This window comes from Phodopus roborovskii, unplaced genomic scaffold, assembly GCF_943737965.1.
Source record: "Phodopus roborovskii unplaced genomic scaffold, PHOROB, whole genome shotgun sequence".
NCBI lineage: Eukaryota > Metazoa > Chordata > Mammalia > Rodentia > Cricetidae > Phodopus > Phodopus roborovskii.
This window is the reverse complement of record NW_026126459.1, coordinates 24,568,668-24,579,442: the sequence shown is the minus strand read 5'-3', so window position 1 is coordinate 24,579,442 and position 10,775 is coordinate 24,568,668. Positions and strand designations below refer to the sequence as shown.

Genomic DNA, 10,775 nt, shown 5'->3' with positions numbered 1-10,775 from the left:
GGGGAGGGCAAGAATGGGTTTTCACAAGGCAGAAGCCTGGAGATGACTCAGAGAATGGGTAGCAGAGAGACAGAGCCAAGGATAAAAGCCAGGAAGGCTGAGGGTCCTTGAAAGAAGGATTGTGAACTTCTATGGTTGATGAGAGAGAGACATGAGGTAGAAACAGGGATAGAGACAACAAAGACAGAGAGAAAGACCTCCATCCAGCAAAGACCAAGGCTCAGGAAACAGTGTCTCGGTGTCATCCCTGAAACACTAGTGGGAGTTTAGACTGAAGTAGCCCATGGGCTCTACAACTAGAGGGCCCTAAGCACCACCTGTTGGGTGTGTCCTTTCCATCTATGAGCAGAAAGAGAAGCCAGTACCAGTGAGGCTTCCAAATTGGTGGAAGTAGGATATGTACATACTAGCAGGATTCTTGAGTGAGAGAACTAACCTCAGGTCTAGCCTCTGCATATGTGAGGCAAGTTGGGGGGGCATTCCACATCAGAACCTCGTTTCTCATCCTTCCCCTGTCAAGGGCACTGGCTAAGCATCCATCAGAATACAACAAAGGGAGTATCTTTGGCCAAAGGGTCAGAAGAATGGGTGCCCAACCCTTGGAGCTCAGCCTGCTGAGCCTCATTCCCTAACCACTCTCCTGCCTGTGAGACCACATCACCAGACATCTGGGCTGGTTTCCCCTCTACAGACTGGTCAAGATTCCAAACTCATGCTGTATCTTTCCAGAACAACACTCTCCTCCTCATCATCAATTTCCTTGTATTCCTCATTGTCATCACCATCTTCATCCTCCTCCTCCTCCTCCCTCCTCTCTTCTCCTGCCTTCCTCTCCTCCTCCTTCCCCCCTCATCCATTTCTGCTGAAGTGTTGCCACCACACCATTCTCCTCTGGATCTTCATCCACTTGCCCTCCACCCCTCTCCACCTCCTTCTATCTTTTCATCCTCTCATTCTTCCCAACTGCACCCACCAGCTTCCTTCCCTTCCTGCCAGTGGGTCTCAAGAGTAATCATCTAAGACCACACAACTCTTTCTCCCCATAAAAATCCCCTCCCATTCCTACCCTTTCTTCCACCCCCAACCTGGCATACACCCCATCTGCTCTGCCCCAGGCTTTCTGGATCCTTGCCTTCACTGACTGGCTCTCTTTGGACAATAACACATTTCTCTTACTTCACTCCTTCAGACCTCAGCAAGGAGCATCATTCTTCCCACCCCACCCTCAGGAATGGCCACTTCCCGGTCTACTTCGTGTGACCCCACCCCATTTGACCACAAAGCTTTGTACAACTGGCCACCAGGCTTTGATGGCCCCATTACTCAATCCTTAATGTGTAGATGGTACTCACCATATTCATTCAACAGACATTTATTGAGCACCTACTATGTGCCAAGCCCTTGAAATTTGTCCACAAACAAAATTTTTGTGTGTGGTAATGTGTTTCAGAATATGCCTCACCATTCATGATTTGTGCATGTGTACAACTTTGCTCTTAAAGCTAGAGGCTCACCAAGAGCAAGAGTTCCCCTCCATCCTCCAGCCCATAACCCTGAGAGCAAGATGCAAAAAAAGGCCTTGAAGAGGAGAAGGTAAGAGAACATGTGTGTTAGGTGTTCCGTGCAAACACATCCCCAGTGTGCTGCTGGTGGTGGGCAGATAGAGTGCAAACAGCGAAACTCACTCCTTCCCTCAGGGTCTGGTGCATCAGCCTCGGATATCAGCTGTCTCCAACTCTCACCCTGAGCAAATATCTCCACCTTTCCTTTCCTTGTTTCAATATTTCAGGACACTGACCTCAGAGGAGACAGTATTACACAGGGTGTGGGAGGAGGGGGGGACTGGTGGGGTAGCGAGGAGGCAAAAGCACTTGTTGCCCTTGCAGAGGAGTCAGCTCCACAACCATCCACAGTTCCATCCACAACCCCATCCACAACTTCATCCACAGCTCCACCCATAACCCCATCCACAACTCCATCCACAACCCCATCTATCCATCCACTCTGCTCCAAGAAATCTGACACCTCTTCTGACCTCCATGGGCACAAGATATGAACATGGTGCACAGACATACATACAGGCAAAACACTCACACACATAAAATAAAAATTATAATGAAAGAACTATACAAAGGCCAGCAAGATTTCTCAGTGGCTAAGAGTGCCTACCACCAAGGCTAATGACCTGTCAATCCCCCGGGGATTCAAATGATGGAAGGAGAGAACTGATCCCCACAAAGTGCTCTCTGACCTCTACATGTACACTGTAACAGAGAGAGAGAGAGAGAGAGAGAGAGAGAGAGAGAGAGAGAGAGAGAGATGCATGCATGTACACACACACAGTAAATAAATGTAGTAAAAAATTAATTATACAAGTACATGTGTATTGATCTGTTGGAACAGTCCCTTGTATGAAATGAGGAGAGATTGTCTTTAAAGTTGGGAGAGTATTTAGAAGATACACTCTGTAAAGGCTGGTGTACAGCTACAGCTGCATTAGAAGATGGAAACAGATGTTCCCAATGTCTCTCTTCAATGTATGGACACTAGACCACGAGCCTACCTGGGCAGAGAGGTGGCTAGATGGGATCATCTCACACAAGGAGCATTCACCAAGGGAACACAGCACAGGACAGACACAGAAGGAAACAAAGAACAGAAGCCAGACATGAAAAAAGACATATGGTGTGAATCTATGTATGTAAAATCTAAAACCTGGAAAATGAAAAAAAAATGTGCCACTGGTTTTAGAATCACTGGTTATCAAAATTGTAAAGATAAACAAGGAACAATTACAAGACCCAGGTAATGAACCACCTAGGTGAAAGGAGTCACAGCCTATAGGAGCTCTTAAGCTCCTGTTCACATGTTATTTCTTTTCTTTCTTTCTTTCTTTTGTTTTCTTTTCTGTTTTCTTTCTTTCTTTCTTTCTTTCTTCTTCTTCTTCTTCTTCTTCTTCTTCTTCTTCTTCTTCTTCTTCTTCTTCTTCTTCTTTTTGGAGACAGGGTTTCTCTGTATTGCTTTGGAGGTTGTCCTAGAACTCACTCTGTAGACCAGGCTGACCTCAAATTCACAGAGATCCACCTGCTTCCGCCTCTGAGTGCTGGGATTAAAAGAGTGAGCCACCAACAATGCCAGGGCACATGTTTTATTTCTTACTATAGTGTTTAGGCACACCAGTGATACATTCTCCCTGTCTGTTGGTGTAGTTCACAATAAAAATTATTTTAACTCCCATAGTCGCAATGTACTGACTTCACGCTGTTAGAGCCGCGACGTCAGAATGGCATAGTTCAGTCAACCTCCTGTCCTTCTTTCTCCTTCTCTCTTACTCTTTTCCCCCCTCCCCTTTTAGTTTTTCAGCTTCCCACTGGAAATAAACAGGCTAAATGTCCTATTAGGGGTCACAAATTAGCAGCGAATAATAGCCCTGAAGTCCAATGAAGTGGTGTCATAGCTGAGTTTCTTTGCATCTTGTTCCAATTGCTTCTTGGACTTGAAAATTGCTTAGCAAGAGCTAGGCATTAGTAGTGAGCTCATGCTTGTGAGTGGTGCTTTGATGAGGAGTTCCCCTAGCAGGAAAAGCCACCTGTGAGGTGCTACTTGACTCAGCACTCATTCCAGGGACACCTGGCCAGCTGGTTGGCTGGGGACACTTTTGTGGATAGTGCCCAGAATAGCTGCAAAGAACTTCCAACATGTTAGCCCAGCTCTCTGAATACATGAAATGGCCTTAGGTGCCACACACATCTGTGTGACCAGATCATTGACATAACCTGTGACCCCCCCCCCACATCTGTCCTGTCAATCTCTGAATGTGTTGCCCAAATGCTGTAGCCCTGCCCTGAGGTTTTCTCCTGCCTACCCTTTCACCAAGCCTATCCCCTGCTCCTCCCCAAAGTCTTTCTGTTTGCCTGGGCTCACGGGGGCTTACATTACACCATGCCACTGTACTGTCCTCTGTGCCTTCCAAGAGAGTTTTTCTATGATATTATTGGAGTAGAAATGGATGGTGGACAAGTAGAACACAGTAATAAATTAAAATCATTGCAATTTCCCCAGAGGAAGCAAATAGCTAAAACTGTTGCTTCCCGTGGCCTCATTAATGCTCACATCCATGTAGCCACCTCCCAGCCACATGCCATCCCCAGACTGCCCTGGAAGAACACACTCCATTGGCCCTTCCCATTCAACCTATTCCAATCACAGACTCTACCATTTTCTTTGAGCTATCTAAGTCATAGATATCCATCTGAGCCAGCATGCCCTACCCTCTAGAACTTTCTCAGAGACTAGTAAATTGAGAAGTTTTTCTCTCAAAGGCTTAGAACCTCCCAAATACATCACTTGACAGATTGGAGATTTTGGGCAAATTACTCAGCCTCTCTGAGTCTCCATTTCCCCTTCTGTAGAACAAGAGGAATGGTGCATCCCTCAGATGGCTGATGTGAGATTGATTCTTGCTTATACTGATGAGCACATAGTAGGTGACCCTTGCAAATGAATGCATGTTTATCAAAGTAAGGTGTGTGCTCCCCAGAGTCCCCATTCCCTGTAAAGGGAAAAAGTTCTTAAGCAATCCAACTTCAAATCCACAACCTGACATGTTTTGCCTCCTAGTTTGAGGCAGAATTCATCATGAAGTATTCTGCCCCAAATGTTGACCTGGAAATGAGCCAAGCCTCTAGCCCAGCACTGTCTCCAAGAATTTTGTCAAATGGTGGATGGATATTCCTCATCTGTTCTGGGAAATAAATAAATAGACACCACTCACAAATAGATAATGAGGGCCCAAATGCCCACAATGAAATCAAAGAGCAAAAGAGTTAACTGATTGAGACTTCAGTCAACAATTATACTTACGGTGTCCCAAAAAACTTACTCTAAAATAATCCTAGAACAACCAGGGGAAAATAATATGGAACAGATTGTAGTGCTTTTTTTGATTCCTTGTTGATTTTCTTGCAAGTGAAAAGGGTACTGCCTGTATTTTTAAGAAATGTACATTGAAGGGGGTGGGGCGTCCCCCAGGTTGGAGCACTTGCTCGTACACTTGAGACCCTGGGTTTAATTGGGAGTGGGTATGCTGAGGTACCTAAGGACTGTATGTCTCACTTTCTGGAAATTCCAGGCAGGTTTTAGAGAACTAAACAGCTATAGCTATGGAGATAGAGATAGGGGTAGGGGTAGGGATAAGGATGATGAGAGAGAGATGAGAGAGAGAGAGAGAGAGAGAGAGAGAGAGAGAGAGAGAGAGAGAGAGAGAGAGCCTTGCACTAATCCTTCAGGAAGAGCAGTTCTCAGAGGACAGAGCAGTGAGAGAGCGATGGCCATTCTGCTTTGGAACAGCTATGGTCCTGGACCAAAGCCTATGGGGACTGGGCGTTGATTCCCCAGCCTTACTTGGGTGACCTCCTCCCCACACACTGAAGGCACAAGTGCATCTGCATCCCATTCCTGGCTCTCCTCTGGGTCTTTCCTGCCCTTTCTGGTGCCACAGAGTGTGCATGCCCCACCTCAGGCACTTTGAAGACGCAACCAGCTGGGTGCCCCGGGCACAGGCTGGCATGCTTTACAGAGGGGAGGGTGAGGGCCACTCCTCCATTAAAGGACACTCTAGAGAGGCTTGAACAGGGCTAACCGCCCAAGCCCATAAAGTCCAATTGCCTCAACCACCTTCTTAGCCAAACCCCTGAGACTCTGCCATAAATAGGACCCAGGCACCTAGACTGGTACATTGGAGTTTCCGCCAGGACTCCAGAGCTCCCATCCACAACTCAGAGTCCATCTTCAAAATCACAATGACCTGCGGATCAGGATTCTGTGAGCGTGCCTTCAGCTGCGCCTCAGCCTGCGGGCCCAGGCCAGGCCGCTGCTGCATCTCTGCAGCCCCCTACCGCGGCATCTCCTGCTACCGTGGACTCTCCGGGGGCTTCGGCAGCCACAGCGTCTGTGGGGCCTTCCGCTCCGGCTCCTGTGGAAGAAGCTTCGGATACCGCTCTGGAGGAGTCTGTGGGCCCACACCCCCCTGCATCACCAGTGTCTCTGTCAATGAGAGCCTGCTCACACCCCTCAACCTGGAGATCGACCCCAATGCTCAGTGTGTGAAGCATGAGGAGAAGGAACAGATCAAGTGCCTCAACAGCAAGTTCGCAGCCTTCATCGACAAGGTGGGTGTCCTGCACCAGCCCCTTCCTGGAGCCCACCATATGCATGGCCAAGGCTGGACATGAGGAGGACAGGTGGCAGAAAGACCTCTCATATTGATCCCCTAATCTCAGGGGACAGGTGTGTCCAGATGGGCACACTGAGGACCCACAGGGCTATCTGCCAGTCCCGAGAAGCAGGGCTCATGGCCAGGCTGCCTTGGGCACAAGCTCACAGCAGGGAGTCCCAGGGGCCTGCAGCATGGAGCTGTGGGCAGCCCAAGGAGGAAGGCTGCACTCCAGCTGAGAGGAAGGGAGGCAGACTGCTGGGGGGAGGGCCAGAGGTCAGCCTAGTTAGCTCCTCCAGATGGCCTGTGACACTATCTCCCAGGATCCCTGGCAGCCCCTCCTTCTGGGACGTGAATGTGGGTGCTCTGCCTGTTGGGAGTCCTGCCTTCCTGGCTTCAGAGGATAGTACCAAGCCCAGCACAGGACACTGAAGTGGCCAGCTGGGTCTGTCCCTCGTATTCTCCCTAAATGGAAAAGCTGAGGCAGGGCCAAGATAAGGGAATGGAGAGTTGGGCTCCTTCCCCAGAGCTCTCCACCTCCTCACCACCACCACCCCAGATCTGCCCCTGAACCCCTTCCCTCTCCCATGGCAGGTGCGCTTCCTGGAGCAGCAGAACAAGCTGCTGGAGACCAAGTGGCAGTTCTACCAGAACCGCAAGTGCTGCGAGAGCAACGTGGAGCCCCTGTTTGAGGGCTACATCGAGACCCTGAGGAGGGAGGCTGAATGTGTGGAGGCTGACAGTGGGCGGCTGGCTGCTGAGCTCAACCATGCGCAGGAGGCCATGGAGGGCTATAAGAAGAGGTGAGGGCAGGGTGTGGGCAGCTGCCACAGGGTTTCACTTACATGGAAATCCAGGGTACAGGAAGTAAGATTATCTTCAAGAAAGTATGTGATCCCTGGGCTATAGCATTGCCAGATCCTACCATCTATGGAATCTCTGTCTAGACAATCACCAAAAGGGGACCTGGTGTCTTTTGTCATGCTCTATCTAGCCCAGGTGGTAACTCTGCCCAGTCTAGCACTCTGCCCATTCCCCTCTGAAGGAGTACACACTCCAACACTCTACCTTCTCCTCCTGATTTTGTTCCCTGCACTGTGACGGCCAAGTAGATGTGGTTAAGGCATTAGGAGGGCTAGGACCCAGGCCCAGAATGTCCCACAGCCTTGGGTTCTCAGTCTTGGGTCTCCAGGGCTAAAACTGGCACATATGTGCGGGAAGGCTGGAACTACGTGTCCAAGAATGCATCTTGTGCACTTTGGGTCTTTATTTCTCTCTGAAAGGGATCTTAGAACAGGATTGGCCAAGTGGGGTTCAGAGAACCCCCCTTCCCTGCCTGATCTCTCCTCTCTTTATGTCAGGTACGAGGAGGAAGTTTCTCTGAGAGCCACAGCCGAGAATGAGTTTGTGGCTCTGAAGAAGGCAAGTAGCAGGGGTGTGGGAGGCAGGGCAACGTGGATACCTGAGGGACACACTGTTTGAAGGGTAACTGGTGCCAGTTTCGGGGAGCAGGGATGTGAACTTTTTCATGTAGGATGGGAAATTCCCTGAGAAGCAACTCAATAAATGTCACTTCAGGTCTGTGACAAAGGACAAATTACCTGGGATGTCTAGTGGCCCTGATGTACTGGGTGGCTAGATAGACCTCTGCTGCCTTGTCCTGCTTTGGAGGCTATAGTCTGTGACTGGCATCTGAGGGACACACTGGGCTTCGGTCTGTCCATTGAGCAATTGTGTAGTCTACTTCCCACTCCAGAAGGAATAATGGAACAGAAACAGGGTTCATTATTGGGGACACGACAGGCTCCAGGGGCAGAGCTGGAACCCATCTTGGAGGATTGCTGGAGCAGTTCAGAAGCACTTGAGGCCAGAGCTGGGAGGCAGGGAGAGTCTCTAAAGCATGAGTGTCTCACATCCCTGTTTCCCAGGATGTGGACTGTGCCTACCTGCGCAAGTCAGACCAGGAGGCCAACGCAGAGGCTCTGACCCAGGAGATCGACTTCCTGAGGAGGCTGTATGAGGAGGTGAGGGCATCAGCCAGGTGGAAACCTGGCAAGTAGCCTAAAAGTAGTCATTCCATGACTGTGAAGTCCTGTGTGGACCAAGGGAAGTCTGAGAGGCTGGCACGGGTCCATGAGATTAGACTGAACTTTCAACAAGCTTTTGACTACTGTTCCTCCTTGTGCAGGAGACCCGAATCCTCCACGCCCACATCTCAGACACCTCTGTCATCGTCAAGATGGACAACAGCAGGGACCTGAACATGGACTGCATCGTGGCTGAGATCAAGGCTCAGTATGATGACATTGCCACCCGCAGCCGGGCAGAGGCCGAGTCCTGGTACCGCACCAAGGTGAGAGAGGTCACAACACTTGTCCTTAGATGACACAGCAGGAAGGGATCCAGGGTCTATCAGCAAAGGCTTCTTGTACTCCAAGAATCACAGGAAGATTGCAGTCAGCTCTCAGGGGAGGAGGCAGGCCTGGCTGAGCACTGTGCTGCCCTGCATCTTGCACACTCAGTGGTGGTGTGCTCACTCACTGGGTCCATGTTGCATCCTGAGCCTCACGGGCATCTCTGCTTCTCCCATCCCCAGTGTGAGGAGATAAAGGCCACAGTGATCCGGCACGGGGAGACCCTGCGCCGCACCAGAGAGGAGATCAATGAGCTGAATCGCATCATCCAGAGGCTGACAGCTGAGATTGAGAACGCCAAGTGCCAGGTATGCAGGGGTCAGCTGTGCTGGGACCAGGGAGGCCGGGTGCCTGATCAGTGCCATAGGCCCAGCATGTGCCCTGCCTGGATCTTACCATTTAGTATACTTCCTATCTATATGGGCAGAATCCTGGCCATGGTCCCTCTGATTGAACCATGTCTAAAAAGAAAAAGTTCTTATTTGAGGATAGAGATGTTTTCCAGCTGGTATCAGACTAGATACATCCAGGTAATATAGAGGGACCCAGGGACCATAGACCATCTCATTCTTTTCTGTGTCCCCAGAACACCAAGCTGGAGGCTGCAGTGACCCAGTCTGAGCAGCAGGGAGAGGCCGCCCTCACTGATGCCCGCTGCAAGCTGGCTGAGCTGGAGGCTGCCTTACAGAAGGCCAAGCAGGACATGGCCTGCCTGCTCAAGGAGTACCAGGAGGTGATGAACTCCAAGCTGGGGCTGGACATCGAGATCGCCACCTACAGGCGCCTGCTGGAGGGCGAGGAGCAGAGGTGAGTTCCTTCCAGGTGAACCAATCCCCATCTTGCCCCAGGTGACCAATGGCTGGACTCCCTGGGATAAAATCTTTCACTGGGCCCTGTGAGGTTGTGTTCATAGTGGGTCATGTTTCAACCTACTTTTGAGGGCAAAATCTGGCTTGTGCAGTACGATATGGGGGGGACTGTTTACTCCTATGTTGGGCTTCATAAGCTTTTTTTTTTTTTTTTTTTTTTTTTGTCTTCCCTTAGACTGTGTGAAGGTGTAGGAGCTGTGAATGTCTGTAAGTATTGGGGGCTTTGTTGTGGACATATTTACTCCCTGTGACAGCAGCAAGAGGGTGAAAGGAGGGATTTAGATGAGAGTTAAATGTGCAGACGCAGGAGTTGGGGATATAGATAGAACCAGAGTGCTCACCGGAAGTGGGTCTGGTTTTTAATCCCAGAGGTTCGGGGTCAGGGAACGAACTGGGTCCTACCACCCACACACACACCTCCAGACCCCATCCTCACTCAAACCCATTCCTCCAATCCGCAGGTGTCAGCAGCTCTCGTGGAGGGGTCGTGTCTGGGGACCTATGTGTGTCAGGTTCGCGGCCAGTGACTGGCAGCGTCTGCAGCGCCCCCTGCAGCGGGAACTTGGCAGTGAGCACTGGCCTGTGTGCGCCCTGCGGCTCTGCTGTGTCCTGTGGCCGCAAATGTTAGGACCCGGGCATGGCTTTTCTCCCTCTGAGACATCTCTGGCTGCCTGGTATTGGGACCTGGCACAAGGGGCTCAGCGACTTGCTCAGTTTGAAGGGACCCTCTCACTCTCAGCCCCTCTGGTTTCCCTGGATGACCCCCTGCTCTCAGAAGTGAATACTAAGATGGGCTTCTAGAAGTCCCTTTGGAGCCAGAGGGTGGGGGTCTGGAGGGGAAGGGGAGGGCTAGAACAGCGCCTACCCTGCCTCACCTGGGAGCTATTGCTAGAATCACAGGGCCACCCCTTCCCCTCTAATCTCTGTCTTGATTTGTTTCCAATAAATTAATGTAGTCATCCCTGAACCATGTCTGTGTCTCTGTTAGCCTAACGAGTCAGGGTTCAAGTTTCCAGCATCACATTGAACTGAAAGCCGGACTTCCAGGACAGTCTTTATCCCTGGGCTCCCTGGTGAGGTCCATGCTAGGCTCACCCATGGTGCAATTTCCCCCACACCACCTTAAAAGGACATCTCCCTAAAATATATGAAAACAACCCTGAGATGAGGAACAGCTGTCTCTTAGTTGAGGGTTACAACTGCAGTGAGTCTTGTGTTCACTTTGTGTGAGCGCCACTGCCTCGCCAAAGCAGCCAGAACATGTTTGTAAATGATGGG

At 50.4% G+C, this 10,775-nt stretch overlaps 1 protein-coding gene across 1 annotated transcript; it reads left to right on the top strand.

Annotated features, from left to right (window-relative positions):
- The first annotated feature begins 5,773 nt into the window (after positions 1–5,773).
- Positions 5,774–10,464, top strand: LOC127226125 (keratin, type II cuticular Hb1). The gene is made up of 9 exons (XM_051189983.1): positions 5,774–6,170; positions 6,809–7,017; positions 7,576–7,636; positions 8,143–8,238; positions 8,403–8,567; positions 8,811–8,936; positions 9,215–9,435; positions 9,673–9,704; positions 9,959–10,464. The coding sequence occupies exons 1-9, from the start codon at positions 5,802–5,804 to the stop codon at positions 10,123–10,125; spliced, it is 1,446 nt and encodes a 481-aa protein (XP_051045940.1). The 5' UTR covers positions 5,774–5,801; the 3' UTR covers positions 10,126–10,464.
- The last annotated feature ends 311 nt before the right edge of the window (positions 10,465–10,775 follow it).